This window comes from Zonotrichia leucophrys, chromosome 7, assembly GCF_028769735.1.
Source record: "Zonotrichia leucophrys gambelii isolate GWCS_2022_RI chromosome 7, RI_Zleu_2.0, whole genome shotgun sequence".
Taxonomy (NCBI): Eukaryota; Metazoa; Chordata; class Aves; order Passeriformes; family Passerellidae; genus Zonotrichia; species Zonotrichia leucophrys.
This window is the reverse complement of record NC_088177.1, coordinates 2184871-2211745: the sequence shown is the minus strand read 5'-3', so window position 1 is coordinate 2211745 and position 26875 is coordinate 2184871. Positions and strand designations below refer to the sequence as shown.

The window sequence follows — 26875 nt, the reverse complement described above, 5'->3', positions numbered from 1 at the left end:
TTGAAAATACCTGTTCTTGTCCATCTGGCACTGAGGAACTCCCAGCAAAGATCACACTCCAGTTGTGCAAGGAAGAACCACAGAATCCCAGGATCGCTGAGGTTGGAGGAGATCTCCAAGGCTGAGCCCAACCTGTGGCTGATCCCCACCTTGCCAGCTAATGGGATGGCCCAGTGTCATTTTCCATTTCTCCTCTTTGTTTGCTTGTTAATTCACAGCTAAACCCTCTTTATAGTGGGAATCCTAATGATCTTCAGCTATAGGGTATTATAAACTAAGAGACGTGTAGGATGGCCTAAGGTGGCAGGATTTACAAACCCACAGAGGATTTTCTGGTCAATAAAAGAAATAAAAGTACAGAACTCTCTGGTTTTCTCATCTTCATCATGCAAATGTTGCAGTTCTGAATATCACATTAAAATATTGCCTAAATCCCTCTTTTAATTTCCAGAGGACCTCACATCTGGCAGCAACTTGCAAAACATTGCAGAACATTCTGGAAAAAAAATGAAAGCCTGTCAAAGCTTCATGTTCTGCTAGGATGGGGCTTAGCAGAACTCTTCTGTAAGAGACTGAGTTATGTTTTCTTCGAGCAAGTAATTGCCTTCATGTCTCTCAATATGAACCCCTGCAAATGATGTTCCTCCCCTGGATCCAGAGGCAGCTCACATTTAAATCCCAATAAGCTCCTCATATTGAAGAAATGTGTCAGATTTCACGTCCTGCATGGCAGCTGCAGCTCTCTCAATCATTGTTATTAAAGAATATTTGCACACATTGCCATCTCTGTCAGTTTAGACAATATTTTCTTGAAATTTTGCAAAACAATTTCCCTGCCTGGGTCTCTGCACACGCAGGAAAGGCTCTGCTGATGGAGCTCAGCAAGTGGCACTTTGGGCCTGCCTGTTTCTCCTTGGTAAATCAGCCTGGGCAGGAGTTTCAGAGAAAATGAAAGGTTTTGTTTTGAGAAAGTTCATTGTTCCTGGAGCCCTGCTCTCCTTTATTTCAGACAAACAGACGCTCCCTGCTTTGCTGGGATCGATGAGTGAGGGGATATATTGGGAAGTGGTGTGGGTTTGAAGTGGGATTTGCTTTGATATTTCTGTGCAAATCCATGTGATGGCTCACTGACTCATACAGCTGAAAATAGGCGGTGATATCAAGCCCAGAATTCTTTACAGATTTTTTCCCCCCTTTTTCTTGCTTAGCTAGCTGCTCTTCCAAAAAATTCAGGTCATTATTCAAATCTATGCTTAGATTAAAACTCCAGATAACATCACTCTTACTCATTGATGAATCACACTGGAGCAAATTTTGGTCCTACTGAACTCACTTCTGTGTTGCCTTAGTCATAAGTTTGTTTGGCAAATCACATGTCATGCTCGAATTAAGCACTTGCTTAAATAAGATACTTTTAAAATACATTCAGGAAAGTTTGCCCATAAGATTTATATAGATAGGATTTATATTGCAAACTTGTCAAAGCAAAACTAGAGAATGAAAAATTCTGTTAATTCTGAGTTAAAACATGAATTTATGTTGTCAGCAACAGATCTAAAGGGATTGTTAGATATACACGAAATTAAACTTGTTTTCTAAAGTCTATTTATAAATTAATTTTAAATATTGGCTTTTGGGAGGCTTTGGAGTAGCAAACTCCCCCTGGGTGTAGTGATGCCACCACCACCCACAGGGCTCAGTGTCACCTCAGCCTCTGCTCTGCACTGCTGACACCAGCTTGACCTTTCCCAAAGATTTTTTACATTGCATGATCCCTATGCCAATATCAAATTTGCACTGAATCTTTTAAACTGACACCATATGGCCTTTTACATTAACAGGGCCATTTTTCCCTGAATGAGGAGAAGAGGAATTTACTGAAATTATAATTTAAAATCTAAACACCAAATAGACAACATAAATAAAACACTTTCCAAAAATGGGCAGAAAAACACTTTCCAAAAAAAGGGCAGAAAATGTGAAGTTATATTTAAAGGAAGAGTAGGAACTGAGGTGGGGATGGCTATAATAAATTATAGATTATCAATCTCATGGCAGATGGAAACAGGGTTTGGATGCATCCATAGCTCCAGCTCCTCCCTGCCTCATGTGAAATGAGCCCTGGAAGCACTGACACATTACAGGTATGGCTAAAAGAGGGGAAAAAAAGGAAGGAAAGGAAAGGAAAGGAAAGGAAAGGAAAGGAAAGGAAAGGAAAGGAAAGGAAATTTCAAGGAAAGGAAAGGAAAGGAAAGGAAAAGGAAAGGAAAGATCCAAGCAGCGAAATGTGTCAAAGGCAAAGGAAAGAAAGTTGGCAAGAGGAAATTTAGGAAATGCAGCAGACAGGGAATGCAAAGGAAGTGAGTGGAAGGAGAAGGAAAGGAGAAGGAAAGGAAAGAAAGAAGAGAAAGAAGAAAGGAAAGGAAAGGAGAAGGAAAGGGAAGGAAGAGAGGAAAGGAGAAGGAAAGAAGGAGAAGGAAAGGAAAGGAGAAGGAGAAGGGAAGGAAAGGAAAGGAAGGAAAGGAAATTTCAAGGAAAGGAAAGGAAATTTCAAGGAAAGGGAAGGAAATTTCAAGGAAAGAAAATTTCAAGGAAAGGAAAGGAAATTTCAAGGAAAGGAAAGGAAAGGAAATTTCAAGGAAAGGAAATTTCAAGGAAAGGAAAGGAAATTTCAAGGAAAGGAAATTTCAAGGAAAGGAAATTTCAAGGAAAGGAAAGGAAAGGAAATTTCAAGGAAAGGAAAGGAAATTTCAAGGAAAGGAAAGGAAAGGAAATTTCAAGGAAAGGAAAGGAAAGGAAAGGAAATTCAGGAAAGGAAATTCAGGAAAGGAAAGGAAATTAAGGAAAGGAAAGGAAAGGAAAGGAAAGGAAAGGAAAGGAAAGGAAAGGAAAGGAAAGGAAAGGAAAGGAAAGGAAAGGAAAGGAAAGGAAAGGAAAGGAAAGGAAAGGAAAGGAAAGGAAAGGAAAGGAAAGGAAAGGAAAGGAAAGGAAAGGAAAGGAAAGGAAAGGAAAAGAAAGGAAAGGAAAGGAAAGGAAAGGAAAGGAAAGGAAAGGAAAGGAAAAGAAAAGGAAAGGAAAAGGAAAAGGAAAAGGAAAGGAAACTGGCAGCAAACAAGCTAGGCAAGAATGTGAAAGGGGTTAGGTCAATGCTGTGGCCTACAATGGAAATGGATGATCAGGACAGGATTGGGATTACAGTGCAGTTATGGATATTCTTAAAGGAAACCTGTGAAAGGAAAAGCTAAAAAAGTGATTAAATCAGAGAATTGGCAAAAAAAAATCAACAAACAACACAAAAGGAAAGGAATGGAAAAGGATCTGAAAACAATGGAAAGGAAAGGAAAGGAAAGGAAAGGAAAGGAAAGAAAGGAAAGGAAAGGAAAGGAAAGGAAGAAAGGAAAGGAAAGGAAGAAAGGAAAGGAAAGGAAAGGAAAGGAGAAGGAAAGGAAAAGGAAAGGGAAAAGGAAAAGGAAAAGGAAAAGGAAAAGGAAAAGGAAAAGGAAAAGGAAAAGGAAAAGGAAAGCTGGGCATGCAACCACAGCTTCCCAAGCTGCAATGTTTTAATGTGACCCAGGTGATGTGAGGTCACTGCTTGCTTGGTCCCTTACAAGTGGAGTTTGGATGATGCAGGCAGGTTGGGATTACAGCTCCTCGCAGCTTTATGGATATTTTCCTCTAAAGGATTAACCTGTGACTTCAGGAAAAGCTCACAAAATACCTGTGTGTTTAAATCCAGAGAATTGTGCAAAAAAATTAATCAACAACCAACCACCAAATACTTGGTGGAAAAGGGAATGGATTAATTTGGGATCCTTGAAAACCTACCTATTGAACTGGCTTTTTTTTTCAATTGAAGAATGGAACTCTGATGCAATTTTCCTATTATATAATGGCATTATTTTCCACTCCTTTATTCCTCCTTTGTTTCCAAGAATGATTAATTAGTGACACAACTCAGATACTTGCAGAAACATTACCAAACCCAGCCATTCTTTTGTCTTGGAAGATTTTTTTCCTATACCTGGAGTAGCCAGAAGCACCAATGTCCTCTTTTGTAATCTCACGGGATTATTTAGGATTTCAGGGTTAGAAATTCCCACCACGCCTGTGCCATTCCCTGATTTTCCTTGGGAAGTCTGTGCAGGTTCCACAGAAATGGTCCCACGTGGTTTGGGCACCTCTTCAGATCTCTGAAGTTCCGGCTGCTCCTGCTCTTCTCTGCATTGGCTGTCCCATAAATCCTGCCCCTTCCCAAGGACCTGGCCTTCTGCAGGCTGGGGGTTTGCTGTGCCCTGAGAGCCACAAATATTCCACAGATATTCCACAAATATTCCACAAATACAAACAATCAATTTCATTAGAAAAGACTTCTGAGATCATTGAGTCCAACCTACGACTGACTGATCACCACCTTGTAAAATGTCACATCCAGTCATTCCTTAACACCTCCAGGGATGGGGACTCCCGACCTCCCTGGGCAGCCCCTTCCTCTGTCCAACACCCTTTTTGTGAAGAAATTCCTCCTCATGTCCAGCTAAACCTCCCCTGGCACAGCTGAAAACTTTGTCCTCTCATCCTGTCACTCCCTTGAGTAACCCATGATTTTCACTTTCAGCCCTCCAAGGCTCACATGTCAGAACTGATTTAAAGGAATCTCCATTCCCTCACTTCCACCAGTGCCCTCTTGCCCTGTCTGTTCTTCCCCATGGCCACAATTCAGTTCCCACTTTTCCCTCTTTCCTTCCTTTCTTTCCTAGGGAAGTTCAGAGGAATTTTCTGAGCAGGTCTTGCTCTGGGACACAAGGAACACACAATTCCAGGGATCCAGGAGCACCCACACTCCCTGGGCAGAGTGCCAGGCCCTGCCCACCCTCAGAAGGAACAATTCCTTCCCCACATCCCCATCCCTGCCCTCTGGCAGTGGGAAGCCATTCCCTGTGTCCTGCCACTCCAGGAGTGGCTTCCAAGCTCAAAGTCCTTTCCAGCTTCCAAAATGAACTCACTGCTGCCCCTTCCACTGGGGTTTTTACCCAAAAGCACAGGAGTGAAGCAGCTGGATGTGCCAAGGGGCAAAGCTGTCCCCTCTTTTATTTGAGAGGGAATTCCTGAGCTGAGCAGGGCTCCAGAGGAAGCAGGAGCTGCTGTGAAGGTGAGGCTCAGAGCATTTGTGTGTTTAACCTGGAGCAGCAGATCCCACTGAATCAAAGTGCAGGTGGGAATGCTGCATCAGCTTTGCTGTGACTGCTGTCTGCACACTAAAAGTGCCTTTTTATGCCATTTTCTTTTAAAAAACCTTTGACAAGGAAGTACAGCAAAGTGAAGCTTGAATACATCTTTAAATCTGCATGTTGGTTGCATAACTGCCCAGGACAGCTCCAAACTTCCTTTTGTTATTACAAATGTGTGCACAGAGCACTGCAAACATTGTCTCCATTCCTCTCTGCCACAAAACACTTTCATTTTCCTTTTGACTCCTCTTGCAGCCCAGCAAATATTTGTGTTTCCTGATGCCCAGCAACGCTGTGAGAGACTCTGGTTTTGCTGGGGAGGCTCTCAGCCCCATTTTGCAGGAAATGGGGGAAATACAGAGCAGAGGTGACACTGATCCCACACCAGTGACAAGAAGCTTCCCTGTGATTTGCATCCCAGCCAGATAAAAGTAAAATCTTCCTTTTGAGGGAAACATCCCCTGACTCCAATTGGCACCAGGGAGTTGTTTCCAGGAGTGAGACCTGGGTTCTTTCTGCACAGCAGGAAATGGTTCTCACCGTGGTTCTACCCCAGCTGGGGAGAATTTTGGGGTTTTCAGGGTTTTCTCAAACATTCCCACTGCATTTATATCACACTGCCGCTCCAGATCAGCACAAAGCAGTGACACCAACCTCAGAGCAAGGTGGGCAGGGAAAATGTTGCCATTGTGAATCAGAAAGGAAAATTGTTAAATCCAGGCCATTAATCCAGAAGACAGCAATTGTCAAGGGGGGTTTGTTGGGGTTTTCTAGGTGAGCTTTTAGGTGGGTTTTATTTTTATGAAAGGTACACGTGGTGTATTTCCTAATTTCTTGTTTTTATCTGGTGGAAGGGGTTCCAGCCCATGGAATGAGATGACCTTTAAGTCCCTTCCAACCCAAACCATTCTGTGATTCTGTGATTTTATGATTTTCCAGTTGTTTGAAAATTAGTTTTTAGAAAGCAGCCCCACTCCTACCCTTGTGCTGAAATCCAGCAGAACTACAGAGCTCTGAGGAGGAAAGGGAGCATCTCTTACTTCTGGGACAGCTTTCCAGAGTCCCCTTCATGGCAAGTCCTTCACTCTGGCTTCTGAAATCTGAATAAAAATAAAAACAGTTTTCAATGCTCCATGAGTCTTACTTTATTGATATTTTAGGTTGCAGGATGGGGGTTGCTGTAATTTTTTGATACAAGCTGGGGAGCTCCCAGCTCCTCAAAATGCACTGATTTATAAAAAATAAAAAAGAATTATCTTGTGTTTGCCTTCTGAGGTGGGAGATTTTGGGATAAATTTGCATACATTTGTAAACTTGGTTTTCATGATTTTTCTCTGCTGTGTTTTTCTAAGTAACAATTGAGTAAATCTCTCTATTCTTATTTTCCAAAGTTAAAGGGCATAAATGTCATCTTTATTAGGTACTGATTTTAACAATACTTTTCTAGTTCCAGTCATAATCATTATTTTCTTCACTGGTCCCTGCTTTACAAAGTTTCCTTTTTCCAGGTGGTAAAACCCCACATTTCTGGGGGTTTGAGCTGCACTCCTGCAGGTGCCCAATGGTTTCACTTGAGAATTCCACCCCAAATTCCTCTGGTTTCCTATCTGCATTATTGCTAACTCACTTGTTGAATTGGGCTGTAAAAGAGCCCAGTCAAGAGTAGATTTATCTTTTGAGTCAGAATCCAAGATTTTGGAGCACAGGAAACAGCTGCAGCAGGTTCCTTTAGAGAGCTCCCGATGCCTGTGGTAACCTCCACACACAAAGCACAATTCCCTTTCATTTCAAACCCATTTCTTGACACAAATAGTTTTGATATAAATCTCTCAAATCAGGAGCTTCCTGCTGCTTTTCATCACTGTCCCTTCCTGCTGTAATTTGGGGAATCTGCTATTTTCATAGCTGCCCTTTCATTTCGTTGTATTTGGCGTCGGGCTCGAGATTTTAACTCCGTTTTCAACTTTTATAATTTTCATTCAGAGCTTTAAATCTCCCAGGAAGCTATTCTATACTGGATTTCAGGGTTTGGCTGATAGGTTTGGGTGACCTTCGAGGGGAAAACGCACAGGCTGCCACTTCCCTAAACCCTTGGAATAATTGGAAATAGAAATGGCTGGGAATGATACATTAACTCTGAGCATTAGGCACTAAGCATGCTTGCTGGCCACTTTGATCAAGCTCTTTTTTGCTGACAAAACCCCCTTTGAAATGAAGAGGACAGAGGTTCCTTTCACTTCAATCAGAGTTCTCAGACACAGGGAGAAAGAAGGACTTCATAACCTTTAAAAAGCCTCCCCTCGTCCATTCATGGATCTCCTGGAAAGCTCAGCACTTTCCCTTGTGCTGGAGTTACTAAGCCAGCTCCTGGCTAATTCCAGCCTTCCTTCGAGTGAGGATTTGCTTAAACACGAGATCAAACCCCTCTGGAAGGAGCTGGGATCTGGGATTTACAAATATTTGGTGGTGTGGATTGTCAGCATGGCTTTCCTGCTTGCACCTCCTGAGCCTGCACTCTGCAGGAGATGAATCTTTGTACATTCATATCCTGATTATTTGTGTGCATTTACAGAACACCTCAAAAATTCCAGTTCTCTTTTAACACCTTGAGTGAAGGTTTTGGACACCCAGCAGTGTGCCTTGGCAGGGGCCATTATCAATTCTGGAATCTCTGTTTCTTTGAGCTTTTAATTTTTTTAATACTTTTTGTACTTAAAAGGTAACACACAGAGTAAAGAAGTGGTGCATGCTCCTCCTGCAATAATGTACACTGAGATAATAATCCAAAAGTGATGCTTCTGCTTGGAAAAGATTAATGCAGCGAGATATGAAGTATTAGGAAAAAAAAAAACAAAAACAAACCAACAAATAAACAGGATAAATCTGCAAGAATCTGCAGAAACATGCCAGGCTTTGGGCAGCTACGGTGAGAACAAGGATTCCTTGTGTTCAATGTCACTATGGAGAAGCAGAAGCAAAAGCAAGGATGTGATAAAGCCCCCAAGCCTACACAGCTCTGACATTTCCACTGATATATATGTTTAAATTAAATTTGGGGATTTTTGGTCAATCCAGTGTTCAAATGTGCATATTCAATTCCATTATCTCTATGAAGATGAGTCAGAATTCAGGTATTGAACAAATAAATTTTGTTTGAGACATTGTTTCCTTGATTTGTGCATGAAAAGTAAATTATTTTATCTACAGGTGAGTTACAGCTCCTAATTTTCTTACAGCTGCAATTCTTCAGAAAACCTATAATATTTTACAAGAGGAAGAGATCAGATTATGTGCCTAAAAGATGGATGGTTCTGGCTTAAAGCTAAACTAATGCAAGCTGAAACTTTAGTTCAGCTCCGTGCAATGGCTTTTTTGACTACATAAAAAACCCCTTCTGTACCCTACAGGGCATAATTTAAAAAAAAAAATTGCATTGCTTGTAGAAATAAAATAATGGGATGAGTTTAGGACTAAGAGCCACCTGGAGGGTAAATATGTTCCATTTTTGTATTTTTTTTTTAAATTTAAGTAGTGAAAAAGAGCAGAACATGCACACAAAGGGAAAAGGTTGTTATTATCTATTGTTCAGCTGTGCTGACTGAAAGGAGGAAAAGTCTTCCAGCAGAGTGTAAAATGCCAGGTTCTTGCAGAAGGAGCAAAGTCGTGGTGGCTTTTTGAGTGCTGGAGGAAGGGCTGGAGGAGGAGCTGCCTGTCCCTGTCCCAGGGATGTCACCTGTGCCAGCTGGTGGCATCCAGGTGGGAAATGCAGCTCACAACCACCCTGACATGCCAGCCCATCCCCAATTCCTTCAGGTCACCAAACCCCTCTGGGGTCTGGGAACTTTGCCTGCTTCTAAAACGGTGCTGAATTGTAAATCCTAAGCTAAACCATACCAATTTTCAATATTTACCTGTTAAATTTAATCCAAGGCAAGAATTGCCTGTCTTACGAAATAAAAATACTCTAAGGGAGTTATAAATAAGTGCAGTCTATCACAGTTTTGTTCTCTGCTCCTTCTCTCATGTTTTTAAAGCTTCATTTGTTCACATGACTGAACACTTACCTGATGCTTTCATAGCAGTAGTTAATACAATTTCCAGATCTCTTTCCCAAGCTAATTTGTGTCTGTGGCTGATGAACACAATGTTCTTGCTGCTTCTGTTTCCCTCCTGTGTATTCCTGTGCTTGTTTCATCTTTCTTGTCTCTCTCTCTCTCTAGCTGACACAATTCTTTATTCTTCATTTTGTAAATCATGTGTTTGTCACGAACAGCAGTTGTATTTGCTATACAAAACCATGTAAATAAAAAACACAGCAGCTAACTAAAAATAAAAGGCAATTCAGAGACTGAACCTGTTTTTTTCAAATTAAAAAAAAAATGGAAATTAGGTACAGTTGGCACAGTGATCCAAACAGTGAAGTTTTGAGTAAGAGTTTCAGTTTATTTCAGAAGGTAACACTGACAACTCCTGTGAGAGCTCTAAGGTGGAGGTGAGAGAAGCAGCTGCTTGGTCTCAGGGTGCCAAAATTGAATGGAAGTGAGGAAATATTTGAGGTACTAAAGGTCTTTGATGGAGGGTTTTGCAGACTAATGCAGGAAGCTCTGGATGGGCAGAGAACTGAGGCTCTGTCCAGGTGAGAATTTGGGGTTTCTCAGTTCCAAGCTGCAGGACATTGTTTTTGATGGAAAGAGTGATGAAGGAGTTTAGTAAACTAAAACATGAGGAGTTCACCTCAGAATGAGGGAGAATTTTTCATGAGGGTGGCAGAGGATGGGAACAGGTTCCCAGGGAGAGTGTGCTGTCTCCAGAGCCATCCCAAACCCACCTGCTCCGGGTGATCCTGGCTGCACTGGATGGTTTCCAGAAGTCCCTTCCTGGATATTCTGAGATTCTCTGAGGAAAAAAAAAGGAAAAAAAATTGCATAGGCATAAGTTTGTTTCTGAAGTGTTGATTTGTGTCAATCCTCCTGATGTTTTCATGGCTGGAACTCTTTAAGTCCACGTTGACCAACACACTGAGGAGACAAACCCAATGGTTTGTCCAGAGAGTGGGGACACTGTGGGGACAGTATGGGGAGACACTGGGGACTCTGTGAGGATTCTGTGAGGGCACAACAGGAACATTGTGTACACACGGCGTGGATGCTGTCGGGGAAACAGTGGGGACACTGTGGGGACATGGCAGGGACACTGTGGGGACACGGTAGGGACAATGTGGGACACAGTGGGGACACTGTGAGGGACACAGCAGGGACAATGTGGGGACACTGTGGGGACCATAGCGGGGAGACATTGGGAAGAGACTGTGGGGACAATACAGGGACACTGTGGAGAGACAGCGGGGACACCGCGGAGGCACTGCGGGGACACCGTAGGCGCACTGTGAGCGCACCGCTGGAGCATCCTAGGCACACTGTGGGCATCGGGAGGGGACACAGCAGGGACACGGTGGGCACGCTGCAGGGACACTGCGGGGACACTGTGGGCAGCCGGCGGGACACGGCGGGCCGGCTCGGGACGCTCGGAGCGCTCCGCTCCGGCTCCGCTCCCGCCCGGTCCCGCCGCCCCCCTCAGGCTCCCTGAGGCTCCCTCAGCCTCCCGCCCTCGGCTGCGCGCGCAGCGCCGCTCCCGCCGCGCGGGCTGCCGGGAGGGCCGAGCGGCTGTGGTTAATGTCCGCCATGTTTGCCATGGCGCAGGGAGCGGACCGAGCGAGCCCGGCGCGGATCTAGGGCTGCGGGGCGTGCGCTGCGGGCTACGGGCGGCCCCGCCGGGAGCTGCGCCGGGGCGGCGGGACCCTCCATGGTGGCGCGGGCGCGGCGCGGGAGCGGCTGGGAGGCGGCGGCGAGGCCGCACTGAAGGCCCCCCCCACCCCCCCCGCCCGCCCGGCCCCGGGGTGTTATTGTGAGGGGGAGACAATGAGCAAACTCTCCTTCCGCGCCCGGGCGCTAGACGCCGCCAAACCGCTGCCCATCTACCGCGGCAAGGACATGCCCGACCTCAACGACTGCGTCTCCATCAACCGGGCCGTGCCGCAGATGCCCACGGGGATGGAGAAGGAGGAAGAATCGGTAAGGGAGCGCGGCGCAGGGGGGGCACCATTGTTTACAGGCACCCCCCGCACGGGGAACCGGCCGCCGGTATTCACCAAGCGCGCTACGCTCGCTCCGCCGCGGGGCGCTCGGGGCGCTGCGCAAACGGCGCAGCGTAAGCCGCGGTCCGGCGCCGCGAGCGGGCCCTGCCGCCGTCCGCCATCTTCTGCTGCGCGTCCCGGGCGCGGGTGAGCGGGGGGGGCTCGGCGTGAGCGTGGCGGGACGGGACGGGCCGGCGGCGCGGAGCGGAGCGCGGTGGCGGAGCGCGGTGTCAGAGCGGCGGAGCGCGGCGCTGGCCCGGCGGAGCGGGGCGCGCTGCCGGACAGGCTCCGGCTGCCGGAGCGGCTCGGGATGTCAGAGCGGCGGAGCGTGCGGCGCGGCGTGCCGGAGCCGGCTCGGGGTGTCAGCTCGGATTGTCAGCTCGGGGTGCCGGAGCCCACTCGGGATGTCCGAGCGGCACAGCGGCTCTGTGTGCCGGAGCGGCGGAGTGCGGAGTATCGGAGCCGGGCTGCCGGAGCGGCGGCTCGGGGATGCCGGAGCGGGCTCGGGCTGTGCCGGTGCGGGGTGCTCGGCATGCCGGAGCTGCTGCCGCGGGCTCGGGATGCCGGCCCGGTGGAGCGGCTCGGGCTGCTCGGCGCGTTGTGGACTAAAGCTGATACTACTCCTGCCAAGCCTGTAGTGAGTGGCTGTCAAGTCGCTCGGGCTGGGGAGGTGGTGGCGGCGTGAGAGTGCTGGGTGCTGTGCTGAGCCGCTCCACGGGGAGCGAGCGGGTCCGGGCCAGCTTCTCCCTTCTCCCTCTCCTCCGGCCGGGTGTCACCGAGCCCGGCGGCAGCTCCGTGTCGCGGTTCGGGCCGCTGTCAGTCCGTGCGTTCGTGCACATGTGGGGCTGAGGGCACAGCGCTGTACACACACACACAGTGCACATGTGGGGCTGAGGGCACGGCGCTGTACACACACACACACACAGTGCACATGTGGGGCTGAGGGCACAGCGCTGTACACACACACACAGTGCACATGTGGGGCTGAGGGCACAGCGCTGTACACACACACACACACACACAGTGCACATGTGGGGCTGAGGGCACAGCGCTGTACACACACACAGAGTGCACATGTGGGGCTGAGGGCACAGCGCTGTACACACACACACACACAGAGTGCACATGTGGGGCTGAGGGCACGGCGCTGTACACACACACACAGTGCACATGTGGGGCTGAGGGCACGGCGCTGTACACACACACACAGTGCACATGTGGGGCTGAGGGCACGGCGCTGTACACACACACACACACACAGTGCACATGTGGGGCTGAGGGCACGGCGCTGTACACACACACACACACAGTGCACATGTGGGGCTGAGGGCACAGCGCTGTACACACACACACACAGTGCACATGTGGGGCTGAGGGCACAGCGCTGTACACACACACACAGTGCACATGTGGGGCTGAGGGCACAGCGCTGTACACACAGACACACACAGTGCACGTGTGGGGCTGAGGGCACAGCGCTGTACACACACACACACACAGTGCACATGTGGGGCTGAGGGCACGGCGCTGTACACACACACACACAGTGCACATGTGGGGCTGAGGGCACAGCGCTGTACACACACACACACACAGTGCACATGTGGGGCTGCAGGGACACCAAAGCACAGCGGCTTTGGTTCCGGTGTGGGACAGTGTCTGTGTTCCTGCAGCCACCCCGGTGCTGCTCGGGGTTATTTAACATCACTGGTTTGTGCTGCTGCTCGGAGTTATTTAACACCGCTGGTTCGTGCTGCTGCTCGCTGTGCATCGCATGGCACAGGCTCAGCCGGACGCGTTGCGTGGAGCCTCGGAGCTTTAATGTTATTTCCAAATCAGCCAGCCGGTGTTCAGCGTGGCTGGACGTGTGATGTGTGTTCTGCCCGTAGTGTTAAAGGGTGGAAAAGCTTTTGTGCGCTGAGGTAAATAGAAGTTTGTGGGGGTTTTGGTGAGCAGCGGGCCAGCTTTGAAAGCGCTCGCACGCAGCTCTGGTGTCCTCGGAACGTACTGCTTTGTCTTGCTGATCTTCAAACGCTTTTCTGTAAGAGTAAGGTTTATTTTCTGCTCCTGGGACTTGTGTAAGCTCAGACAGAGGCTGTCGCCTGATGTGTCTGTACTTGCAGAGCCGATAGTAAATGCACCCTCCAGAATTTCCTCAATGAATCCGTGTCTCCGCCTCAGCCAAACCTCTGTGCCTGTGGATTGGCTTTTCCGAGGTTACAGCTGTCAAAGGAGGCTCCGCGCTTTCCTCGCTGCTTTTTCTCACCTGACTGTTGGTATTCAAAGGAATCCTCTGTCTTAGCATGGTGGGCTTTTATTTTTTAATTTACTGTGTATCAAAACGTCAGGAATTCCCCAAGAGTAACGCTGCTAGAAGCCGGGATTGTAGTTAAAAGGAAATACACTGGGGTACTAATGAAGCAATATTGGAGACTAATTTGGTTTGCTCAGCCTCAAAAGTCTGTCTTGCAGCGCTGTGTTCACATTTAATATTGAAATTAATTCTTTAAAATGGCTGTTATTTTGGTAAATCCTGTTTAAAATAAAGTTGTTAATGGAAAATTGCTGTAAGAGTTCAAGCAAACAAGCTGCTTAAATGATTGAGAAGATTAGATTTATACTTCAATAAAACTACTTTAGTGTTGTCCTACAAAGTTGTTTTTCTGTGTGAGTGAGGTTTGTTTTCTCAGCCCTGACATGTGGCTGTGTTTGATATATTATGTAATAGTCTCAAAATGAAATGACTGAAGCAATATATAAACACAGTGCGAGATGCATCAGCCAGGCAAGATTATAAACTGCTATTCTTAGATTATTCAGATTATTGCCATGTGCTGATGGTTTCATTCATGGCTTGTCCTTCTCCAAGTGTACCACAGATAATTCTTAATTAATACTTTTTAAAAAAATTATATGAAACAATTTTTTAAATCTAGGAACGGCTGTTGTGGGTGTCAGTAGTTAAATATCTGAGAAATACCTAAACAGCTTTAATTCCTAGCAGATACTGCCATGATCGATTTGATGTATTTGGAAAGGGACTTTTGGAGGGAGAGGAAATCTCTGCACTCATTTCTGCCCCCTCATTTCTGGGCTCTTTTTCCCGAGTGGAAGTTGTTTGCAGCCTCAGGGTGGCTGCTGTTCTCCATCCTCTGTTCGTGCTCCTCTGGCGCCACAAAGCTTTTGTAGCACAGGGTGTCACAGGGTCAGACAGCACCTTCCGGGATATATTCCCCTGGAAATCAACATTATTTACAGATTTGCAGGATTTAAAACGCTCGGGTGACGTGTCTGCCCTGTTCTTTACAACCCAGCCTCGCTGGTGCAGCCGTGTGGTTTAATTAGCTGGTGATTGATCTTTCGTACATACAAAAGTGCGGATTTTGGTCCATTTATTCTTGATGAATATTCTGGAACTGTTTCTGTATGAGTATCTCAGAGATTTATATCCACTCGCAGCGTTTCACAAATCAGCAGCTCATTTCTCTCACTTGGAGATTCCAGCTGTGAAGGAATTAAGTTTTTCTTGTGTAGCAATGTTTATGTTACAAATGTTTATAATTTACTGGAAATTAAACCTGAGGAAGAAGATTGTGCGGGTTTGTTTTTAAGGTGCTGTTGAGCAGGAGCAGGGAGGTTCCTTTGGGGAGTTCAGAAACTGAGCAGGGACACTTGTGGCTTTGCTTTTTTCTCCCGATGAGTAAGACTCGTATTTCCTAATGCTAATGAATTGTTTTGACTGGAAAGGGAGAAAGTTGCGGGCTAGATAAGCCTTGGCTTTGTTTTTTTAGCACATAGCTGTGTTTTTCTGTGAATACCTCTTAGTGAGATTGCTGGGTTGCGCTGTGAGGTGGAATCTGCTCGGTAATGAGGCGCATTCACACGGGAGGCCATGGGAGGTGAATTCAGCGGAGGTGTGAGGGAGCTGAAAATGCGGTGGCAATGGGTGATCCCGGGATTGCCCGGTCGGAGCTATCTGAGCCTTCATCTCAGCCTTGTTTGCACATCCGTTCATTTACACTTGAGCTTGGCACGGCACCACAGCCCGAGGGGAGAGAGGAAAAGTGCAGGAATGGCAACTTAAGGACGCTTTGGCGCTGCAGAAATGCTGACTCCGGAGCCGTGGGAAGGGATTCCTTCCCAGCCCGTCAGGGATCACCTCGGGATGAGCCTTCTCTGATCATTAAATAACAGCGTTCGCTTCTGATTATTTTGACTGGAAGTAGTTAACTTGAAATTTATTTTTTTTTCTTAGTTCATTCAGTTCCTTTTGTAATGCTGGAACTTGAAGTGCTCATCCTCTGGCTTTGAGGTGGCGATACTCCTGGAACAGCTTTTTCATTCTCCTTTCAAAGCAGGAAGCTTTTAGCTTTGCACAAGTCCTGGTTTTCCTGTTAAACTGTATCAGCAGAAATATCCATAATGAATATTTCCCTCTGCTACAGGGAACTGGGAGAGTATCAAATGTGTGAGGATTTACTTAAGCTGCTGCTCAGAAGTACCTGCCTGCTCTCTCTGCTGCACTCAGGTCTGGGTTTAAAAACACAAATACGCATAAATCACTGCCCACATGGACAGAACCTGCTCTTAGCTGGATGTTTGTGTGTGGGCTGTGCACTCATAACCTGTGGTTGAACCCTCAGAGTTCCTACAAACGAGAGGCTTTGTGGAACAAAGAAGCTCAGACAGCAGTGAGAAAAACTGGAGGCCAACAGAGGATAACTTCAGCTCCAACCATGCAAATATTCTGTGGAACAGAAATCCCTCAGAAAGACTGCATGGGAATCTGTGTGAGAAACTCCCAGGGTTGTGTTTCCATGCAAAACCAGCTGAAATCAAGAGCGTGCTTTGCTTAGGAAAGGAATTGGGTTTGTTTGGCTAAAATAGCTGGGTTATCTGCTGGGGAAGTGAAATTCCCAGTGTAAGTTATTCCTCAGTTAGATTAAGCACCTGTTATTTATTTACTTACTTGGGGAGTATTTGGAGCTGCTGAGATTACTGAAGTATGTTTGGCATTAGGCAGCAAAATGCTGGGTTGTGATTTTTATTCACAGAATTTTGAACTTCAGTTTTGTTTGAGATCTTTCCCTGCCTTCACCTCCTGTGCTTTTCTTCCCCCTCTTGAGTCCCATTGCCCTGTGCAGGGATGTTCCTCCCAAGTGCCCATTTCAGTTCCATTTCCCAGGCATTATTTCGGTTTGCAGCTCTGATCCTTTATCCTTGCTGTGCTGTCACCTGCAGCATCTCAGGCCGTGTTTAATGTCCCGTTTGATAACGTGAATCAGAATTAACCTCGGCCAGCTGAGCTCTGGGGAGCTCTCAGACTGAGGAGCTCCAGTTTAATTTGTTGTGGCTGAAGTTACACACGACCGAGATTTGCTCTCAAGTCTCCACCTCACGAGCAGTTTATTAGGGCTTATCACATTAACACCTATCAGCAAACCTGTCACAAGTGCTGAGATAACAGCTCAGCCCAGGACAAATGTCATTGATCCCTGAGTGAGCTGAGCCAGAGGGATCAACGCGCAGGTAGAGGGGACATTCTGCTTTGGGGGTTTTGATAAAGGGTGATGGTGGGTGGTGCATCATTTCATGGGGACAGGGATGGGGCGGTGTCAGGCCGAGGTGACGGCTCAGCCCTGTGTTAGCCCCGCACGGTGATTGGGATAAAGCCGCGTTTGCTGCGGGGGTCAGCCAGAGGATGGTGCATGCTTTAATGAGGAGCCCGTGGGGACAGGGATGGGCCGGTGTCCCGCCGAGGTGACGGCTCAGCCCTGTGTTAGAGGATGGTGCATGCTTTGATAGGGAGCACTGGGGACAGGGATGTCCCGCCGAGGTGACGGCTCAGCCCTATGTTAGCACCTCACGGTGATTGAGATAAAGCTGCGTTTGCTGCGGGGGTCAGCCAGAGGATGGTGCATCCTTTCCCGGGGAGCACTGGGGACAGGGATGTCCCGCCGAGGTGACGGCTCAGCCCTATGTTAGCACCTCACGGTGATTGAGATAAAGCTGCGTTTGCTGCAGGCCAGAGGCTGCGGGTGTCAGCCAGCGGATGGTGCATGCTTTAATGAGGAGCATTGGGGACAGGGATGGGCCGGTGTCCCGCCGAGGTGACGGCTCAGCCCTGTGTTAGCACCTCACGGTGATTGGGATAAAGCCGCGTTTGCTGCAGGGGTCAGCCAGAGGATGGTGCATCCTTTGATAGGGAGCACTGGGGACAGGGATGGGCCGGTGTCCCGCCGAGGTGACGGCTCAGCCCTGTGTTAGAGGATGGTGCATCCTTTCCCGGGGAGCACTGGGGACAGGGATGGAGCAGTGTCCCGCGGAGGTGACGGCTCAGCCCTGTGTTAGCCCCGCACCGTGACTGGGATAAAGCCGCGTTTGCTGCAGGCCCGAGGCTGCGCGGGTCAGCCAGAGGATGGTGCATCCTTTCCCGGGGAGCACTGGGGACAGGGATGGGGCGGTGTCAGGCCGAGGTGACGGCTCAGCCCTGTGTTAGCACCTCACGGTGATTGAGATAAAGCTGCGTTTGCTGCAGGCCAGAGGCTGCGGGTGTCAGCCAGCGGATGGTGCATGCTTTAATGAGGAGCACTGGGGACAGGGATGGAGCAGTGTCCCGCCGAGGTGACAGCTCAGCCCTGTGTTAGAGGATGGTGCATCCTTTCCCGGGGAGCACTGGGGACAGGGATGGGGCGGTGTCAGGCCCAGGTGACGGCTCAGCCCTGTGCCAGCCCCGCACGGTGATTGGGATAAAGTTGTGTTTGCTGCGGGGGTCAGCCACAGGATGGTGCATCCTTTGATAGGGAGCACTGGGGACAGGGATGTCCCGCCGAGGTGACAGCTCAGCCCTGTGTTAGAGGATGGTGCATCCTTTGATAGGGAGCACTGGGGACAGGGATGGGAGCGGTGTCAGGCCCAGGTGACGGCTCAGCCCTGTGTTAGAGGATGGTGCATGCTTTCCCGGGGAGCACTGGGGACAGGGATGGAGCAGTGTCCCGCCGAGGTGACAGCTCAGCCCTGTGCCAGCCCCGCACGGTGATTGGGATAAAGCCGCGTTTGCTGCGGGGTCAGCGGGCAGCGCTGCCCGGGCGGGTCCGTGCCCGGGCCCTGCACACAACGGAGCTGTCACTGAGTCCCACCTGGGGCGTTGTGCAGCCGCTTTCCCTGCTGGGAAGGGCTCCTCGGCGGGAGTGCGGTTCCATGACAAAAGCTCGGGAATTGGCCTCCCCAGCTCAGGGTCTCGGACACGGGGAGCAGGCTTTGCTTTCCTTCTCCTTCAATCTAAGGAAACCTTGGAAAGAAAAAGCTGGGGCTTCCGTGGATTTACAGAGTGCCAGACTTCACAGTGCTCCCGCTTGGCAAAACCGAGCAGGAAGCAGCTTGGTACAATTTCTGTTTTGACTGAAACTAGTTGAAATGTCCTGCTGGAACAATTTGGATCAACAGACATTAAATCTGTTTATAGTAACCTCTCTTCATAATTATTTTTCATAAGAAAGATAATTTTGACTGATGCTGGATGTTCAAAAGGTTATTTGTAATTTATTTTGCCAACAAGGCTAATAAACAATGCCTTGTTTATGCCATAGCATATTTATCATTCTAACACTTCACCTTTTGGAAAGGTAAATGACTCATTTAATATTTACATAAACCTTGAGTGTCCTAAAATGTAACTACATGTAACATTATGTCCTAGAAGCCAGTGGAGGTGAAGATAATTGTAGAACTAAAGTTTCTGTAACAAGTAGAGAAGAATGAATAGAACTGAATTCCTGTATATATAAGGGTGTAAGAAGTAGGAAGAATAATTTTGGGAGACTGAAAGTGTTATCAGTATAGACTGTCATAATTTTGACATAATTTTGAAAGTACTGGTGACTAGTTTTGAGTGAAAGTAATAAAATATTTGAGAATATACTGTTTAAAGGCTTTGATTTTTGATCCATTTTGCATACTGTTTAAAAACTTTGGTTTTTTGATCCATTTTGAAAATTCCTGCTTGTTAATGTACAATAATCCCAGTCTAGTGGACTGAAATGGATTAAAATACTCTCCCTGTCCATGGCAGGTGGATTGCTACAAATGTAAGGGAGCAAAAAATCAGACTTGTTCATTTCCCTGATTTCCTTTGTGCAGTTCTCATTGTGATTAACACATTTACACCTCTGCTCTCAAGTTTGGGTGCTCAGCACCTCCCCATTGTTGGAGCTGTTCAGTGTGAGACTTTTTGTTTTTATAAAATGAGGGATTTCTGTGCGGTTCCTCAGGTCTCCAGCACTCCAGGTAGCATCCCTGGCAATGAAAACACCATTTGTTAAAAACTGTGTAAAATGCAAATTCCCTGCTGTGGGTGTGTGTACCTCAGTTAAATACAAACTCTGGGTGGGAATGCTGGGGTGAAGGTGCTCCCCACAGGCTCCTCAGTAAATACAAATTTCTCTTCTAGTACCACAAACAACTTTTCCAAAAGGATTTTTTTATAATTTGATTTATTGTTCTAACAATGATTTGATTTTTAATAATTAGTTTATATTCATGTTTTGGTAGACTTGGACCTTGTGTAAATAATTGTAGCTTTAAAATCCAGAGTTTGAGTTGCTGTGGGGTTTTTGACATTTCATAGACAGTGACAGTTGTGTGTCCATATGCTCAGAAATAGTGAGTAATCATATTACGATAGAATTGCTCATGTCTCAGCACATTTGCATGGTAATATTATATTCGACAGTTTCATTTCCGTCCATTGACATTGAATTGGGTGATATTGGATATCTTCCTTTTTCTGTCAATTTGTCATAATGATGAAATATTTACTCCTCCTTTTCTCTTGGGTGCTGCAGAAAGAAACAGAAAAATTGAAGCCCATGCAGTGCCAGCCCTGCCCTGGCAGGGACACTTCCCATGGTCCTGGGTTGCTCCCAGCCCTGTCCAGCCTGGCCTTGGCACTGCCCAGGGCGTGCCCCCCTTTCCAGATGGATTTCACTCATTCCAGTGGGAGTTTTTAGGATGTTGCAGCCCCATTTGTTTCACTTTCCCTGCCTCTCCTCACTCTCCCTTAGCACATTTTCTGGCCTGCAGTCACAGTTCAGCAGTCTGGAAGGCAAGTGTGGGGCAGGGGGTTCTTGTGATTATTTCTTTTTTTAAGAAAGGGTGGAAAACCTTGATCTGGCCAAAAGTGAAACAGAGAAGTGGTTCCAGAGCCCTTTCCACTGGTGCAGCTTCTGTTTCTTGTGGGTTTCCTCCAGCTTCCTTCCTCCGAGGGTTGGAAACTCCTGAGGGAAGCTGAGTGCAGTTGTCCTCGAAAGCTTTGCTTTGGGTGTGTTGGTTTTCACTCAATATTTGGATTTTTATGGTTTTCCCAGTGCCCTGCGTTACTTGAGGATTAATCCAGTGTTTTAAGGGGATGTCCTGTGTGAGAGGAGACAGCTCTGATTCCTGGCTATCAAATCAGTGGAAGAATTCAGTCATGAGCAAAGTTGATAATTTACAATGCTCATTTTTCAGAATAAATTAGGAATGAAGCAGTGGGTGGGTTTCATCTCTCAGGGGTGGGAATTCTCGTGGTGCACACTCTGATTTCCTCTCTGGGTGTGATTCCTCACCTGTTCTGTCCCTCCCACAGCAGAGGGAAGCAGCTCTGTGGCACTGAAAGGGTTAACTGCACAGCAAAACAAAAGCTGCTGCTCCAGTTTACACTTTTGCTCTTGGGAATGTTGCCTAAAAAAAGAATTTGTGTGCAGAGAGGAGGGGATGGGGCTGAGGCTTCTGACCAAATTAGCTTTTGGGCTTTGTGACACTTCTTCCTGCAGTGCTGGCAGAGGTGTTACTCACTGAGCTTGAGGCTTTGCAAGATGAGTCTGCACATTTCCCACCACACTGCTGCACTTCCAGCTTCTGGATCTCAATATTAAAGATCAAAAATCCTTTTTTAAAATGTCCCGATTCGAATAGAATGTTTAACAAGTGAAATATTTAGTACATTTTAATTGTTTTCTTAATTTTAATTCTATTCTTAGCACAGGTAGATTGGAAAGCTAACTTCAGGTTGGCCTAGAAATAGCTTATTTTGAGTAGGAAAAATTGATCAATTTGATGATAAATTCATTGATAAATGGATCAATTTGTTGATAAATTGATCCATTTGTTGATAAATTGATCCATTTTTTGATAAATTCACTTTTCCATCCCACTTGTATTGACAGCTCTGGGGTTAAAGCAGTGAGACAACCTAAAGAGGTGAAGCTTTGCTTGCATGGTGTAGTTTAAGGAATGAAGATTGAACAGGGAAATTTAATCCTAAAGCTTTGTTGTCATGGGGTTTGTATCCAATATGGAATTGCTGACTGGAGTTTGGGATTTCAGATGAACTTTTCAGTGTAAGATGTGTGATTTTCATGGGCATCTCCGACCTGCTCAACCAGAAAACTTGCAGTTATTCAAAGTTTGATAAATCTGTTTCTCAGAGATCACCTGGGATTTAAAGATGAAGGAAAACCCAGCCTGGTGTGTAGGGTGCAAGTGCTCTGGTTTGTGGGATAAAAGGAAATAGGAGCAGTTTGGGGCATCCCTGCTCATGGCAGAGGGCTGGAATGAGATTGAGATGATTTCAACCCAAACCATTCTGTGATTCCATGATATTGGTAAAAAAAATATAAAAAACATCATTCATTTGCAGGAATTTTAGGGTTTTTTCCCTCCTCAGGAAAGGTGGAAGGAAGGATTGTGGTGTCTGAGGGGTCAGAGCAGCTCTGGTTCAGTGTGTAAATGTACCAGGATTGCAGGAATTTTAGGATTTTTCCCTCCTGAGGAGAAAGGAAGGAAGGATTGTGGTGTCTGAGGGGTTCAGAGCAGCTCTGGTTCAGTGTATAAATGTACCAGAATTGCAAGAATTTTAAGGTTTTTTCATTTCTGGGGAGAAGTGGAAGGAAGGATTGTGGTGTCTGAGGGGCTCAGAGAGCAGCTCTGGTTCAGTGTGTAAATGTACCAGGATTGGAGGAATTTGGGATTTTCCCTCCTGAGGAGAAATGAAGGAAGGATTGTGATGTCTCAGAAGGGCTCAGAGAGCAGCTCAGTGTGTAAATGTACAGGATTGCAGGAATTTTAAGGTTTTTTCATTTCTGGGGAGAAGAGGAAGGAAGGATTGTGGTGTCTGAGGGGTCAGAGAGCAGCTCAGTGTGTAAATGTACAGAATTGCAGGAATTTCAGGGTTTTTCCCTCCTGAGGAAAGATGGAAGGATTGTGGTGTCTGAGGGATTCAGAGCAGCTCTGGTCAGTGTGTAAATGTACAGAATTGCAGGAATTTTAGGGTTTTTCCTCTCCTGAGGAGAAAGGAAGGAAGGATTGTGGTGTCTGAGGGGTCAGAGAGCAGCTCAGTGTGTAAATGTACCAGGATTGCAGGAATTTTAGGGTTTTTTCCCTCCTCAGGAAAGGTGGAAGGAAGGATTGTGGTGTCTGAGGGGTTCAGAGCAGCTCTGGTAAATGTACCAGGATTGCAGGAATTTCAGGATTTTTCCTCTCCTAAGGAGAAATGGAAGGAAGGATTGTGATGTCTCAGAAGGGCTCAGAGAGCAGCTCAGTGTGTAAATGTACAGGATTGCAGGAATTTTAGGATTTTTCCCTCCTGAGGAAAGATGGAAGGATTGTGGTGTCTGAGGGATTCAGAGCAGCTCAGTGTGTAAATGTACAGGATTGCAGGAATTTTAGGATTTTCCCCTCCTGAGGAAAGGTGGAAGGAAGAATTGCAGTGTCTCAGAGGGGTTCAGAGAGCAGCTCTGGTTCAGTGTATAAGTGTACCAGAATTGCAAGAATTTTAAGGTTTTTTCATTTCTGGGGAGAAGTGGAAGGAAGGATTGTGGTGTCTGAGGGGTCAGAGAGCAGCTCAGTGTGTAAATGTACAGGATTGCAGGAATTTTAGGATTTTTTCCCCTCCTGAGGAAAGATAGAAGGAAGGATTGTGGTGTCTCAGAGGAGTTCAGTGAGTAGCTCAGTGTGTAAATGTACAGAATTGCAGGAATTTCAGGGATTTTCCCTCCTGAGGAAAGATGGAAGGAAGGATTGTGGTGTCTGAGGGATTCAGAGCAGCTCTGGTCAGTGTGTAAATGTACAGAATTGCAGGAATTTTAGGGTTTTTTCCTTTCTGGGGAGAAATGGAAGGAAGGATTGTGGTGTCTGAGGGATTCAGAGCAGCTCTGGTTCAGTGTGTAAATGCACCAGGATTGCAGGAATTTGGGATTTTCCCCTCCTGAGGAGAAAGGAAGGAAGGATTGTGGTATCTCAGAGGGGTTCAGAGAGCAGCTCTGGTTCAGTGTGTAAATGTACCAGAATTGCAAGAATTTTAAGGTTTTTTCCTTTCTGGGGAGAAGAGGAAGGAAGGATTGTGGTGTCTCAGAGGGGTTCAGAGAGCAGTTCAGTGTGTGTAAATGTACAGAATTGCAGGAATTTTAGGGTTTTTTTCCTTTCTGGGAGAAATGGAAGGAAGGATTGTGGTGTCTGAGGGATTCAGAGCAGCTCTGGTCAGTGTGTAAATATAGCAGGATTGTAGGAATTTTAGGATTTTTCCCCTCCTGAGGAGAAAGGAAGGAAGGATTGCAGTGTCTCAGAGGGGTTCAGAGCAGCTCAGTGTGTAAATGTACAGAATTGCAGGAATTTCAGGGTTTTCCCCTCCTGAGGAAAGATGGAAGGATTGTGGTGTCTCAGACAGGTTCAGAGCAGCTCTGGTTCAGTGTGTAAATGCACCAGAATTGGAGGAATTTTAGGATTTTTCCCCTCCTAAGGAGAAATGGAAGGAAGGATTGTGGTGTCTGAGGGATTCAGAGCAGCTCAGTGTGTAAATGTACAGGATTGCAGGAATTTGGGATTTTGCTTTCCTGAGGAAAGGTGGAATGAAAAATTGTGGTATCTCAGAGGGGTTCAGAGCAGCTCTGGTTCAGTGTGTGAATGCACCGGGATTGCAGGAATTTGGGATTTTCCCTCCTGAGGAGAAAGGAAGGAAGGATTGCAGTGTCTCAGGTTCAGAGCAGCTCTGCTCAGTGTGTAAATGTACAGAATTGCAGGAATTTCAGGGTTTTTCCCTCCTGAGGAGAAAGGAAGGAAGGATTGCAGTGTCTCAGGTTCAGAGCAGCTCTGGTCAGTGTGTAAATGTGCTCAGGCAGCAGTGTGTTACACACACTAAACATTTACATCTCTCTAATGCTGCTGCTTGAAGAAACAGCCCAGTCTAAGCTGTGTTTGTTTGAAATTTTGTCTTCATGCTGGAGAGCAAGGCCTGCATGTGCTTTTTAAGGAATTAATGGGTAATCACTCTTTGTCAGGGCTCCTTTTTATTCCCATGGCAGCACCTTCTGTTTGCTCCTTTATTTTGTGGGAGACCTTTGCATCGAACAAAGTGTGGCCTTAAAATACTGTGTGTGTTTCAAAAACCATCAGAAAAAAAGTGAAACTAGACCAAAAGTTGTATTGGTAATAAATCTGTCAGTAAAAACACTGCTTCAGGTTTAATAAATCCATTTAATTAGCCCAGCTTTTCTATAAAAATCTTCATGGTTGGTATAAAGTTTAAATTTTCCTGGACTTGATGCTCAGCAGAAAGATTAGAGGTTTTCCCCCTAATTTGAAAATTTGCAGAGCAAATCAATCTGTGTGTTTTGGAGCTGTGCTGTTTGAGGAGTGACAGCAGCAGTGCTGAAATCTCTGTTTAGAGCTGAGTTCTGCTCCAAGGCTTTTTGTAGTGAAATGAGAGCTCACACCTGTGGTCAGCCTTCCTTGGGAACTCTGATCCTGAATCATCATCTCAATTCCCCTTCCCAAAGGTGCTCTGGGCACTTCACACCCTCCCTGCAGTGTTCAAAACCACACAATCACAGGGATTTTATTGAGATTTTATTTTTTATTTTATTTTTATTAATTTTATTAATTTTATAATTTTATAATTTTTATTTTATTGGGATTTTATTTTTTATTGAGAGCTCTGGGAATCGGGGTGTGTTCACCCCAAATCTGACTCCCACCATATATTTAATGATCATGTTTTATACTCTATCCTTACATAACTTTCATGTTAATTATTCAACTTATATTGTTCTGTTGTATACATCAATTTAGCCCCTCTCTGAATTTCCAACATAGTTTCTCACTATTCTTCTTATGGTTATATAATAATTACTTTTAATTACTAAACAATCATCACATTAACAATTATATAATTTATCATACTGCTTACACAGGTGCAGTTGATCAGGGAAAGCACAAAGCCTAACATTTTAGATTCTGTCTTTAACTTTTTCCAGGGTTCCACTGTCACCAGCAGTGCTGGGCTGTTGGTGCCCAGCAATGAAACCATTTCTGGGGTTTGAATTGCTCAGCACTGCCAAGCTCTCCAAGACACGTTGGGATGGTGGAGTGACAGATTTACTCAGTGTGGAGTAACTCAGGCAGATCCCAGCATTGCATGCTTGTCTTCATTCTAACAGCACTCACTTGGGAGCCTGATTGACTGAATGTGGCTTCATCTGCTGCAGGAGATCCCCAGAGCTGCTCTGATCCTGCAGCAATTGCATGATTTGTGTTGCTGGAAATCTTAACATTTAAAAGGGGATCGTTCATTAACTATCATTTACATATTTTAATGTTTTCTTTCACTCCCCCTTTTTAAAAACACCATTCTGTAGAATTAAAGAGGAGGAAATCTTGTTGTTGAGTGAATTTCCGAGTGGGTAGCAGAGTATGGAGTGCCAGACTGCTGTGTGTGCCAGGCTGCAGTGCCAGGCAGGCACTGGAATGCTGGCACCTTCCCATTCCTGGTGTTGTCCTGGCACCTTCCCATTCCTGGTGTTGTCCTGGCACCTTCCCATTCCTGGTGTTGTCCTGGCACCTTCCCATTCCTGGTGTTGTCCTGGCACCTTCCCATTCCTGGTGTTGGTCCTGGCACCTTCCCATTCCTGGTGTTCACCTTCCTATTCCTGGTGTTGTCCTGGCACCTTCCCATTCCTGGTGTTGGTCTGGCACCTTCCCATTCCTGGTGTTCACCTTCCTATTCCTGGTGTTTTCCTGGCACCTTCCCATTCCTGGTGTTGTCCTGGCACCTTCCCATTCCTGCTGTTGGTCCTGGCACCTTCCCATTCCTGGTGTTGTCCTGGCACCTTCCCATTCCTGGTGTTCACCTTCCCATTCCTGGTGTTGGTCCTGGCACCTTCCCATTCCTGGTGTTGGTCCTGGCACCTTCCCATTCCTGGTGTTGTCCTGGCACCTTCCATTCTGGTTGTCCTGGCACCTTCCCATTCCTGGTGTTGTCCTGGCACCTTCCCATTCCTGGTGTTGTCCTGGCACCTTCCCATTCCTGGTGTTGTCCTGGCACCTTCCATTCCCGGTTTCACCTTCCCATTCCTGGTGTTGGTCCTGGCACCTTCCCATTCCTGGTGTTGGTCCTGGCACCTTCCCATTCCTGGTGTTGTCCTGGCACCTTCCCATTCCTGGTGTTGTCCTGGCACCTTCCCATTCCTGGTGTTGGTCCTGG

At 46.6% G+C, this 26875-nt stretch overlaps 1 protein-coding gene across 1 annotated transcript in view; it reads left to right on the top strand.

Moving 5' to 3' along the window:
- Positions 1 to 10962: 10962 nt before the first annotated feature.
- The window catches only part of EPC2 (enhancer of polycomb homolog 2), a 49532-nt gene continuing 33619 nt past the window's right edge, over positions 10963 to 26875 (top strand). Inside the window, 1 exon segment of the mRNA XM_064718721.1 lies at positions 10963 to 11299. Within this exon segment, the coding sequence (XP_064574791.1) occupies positions 11147 to 11299 (153 nt within the window). The 5' untranslated portion in view covers positions 10963 to 11146.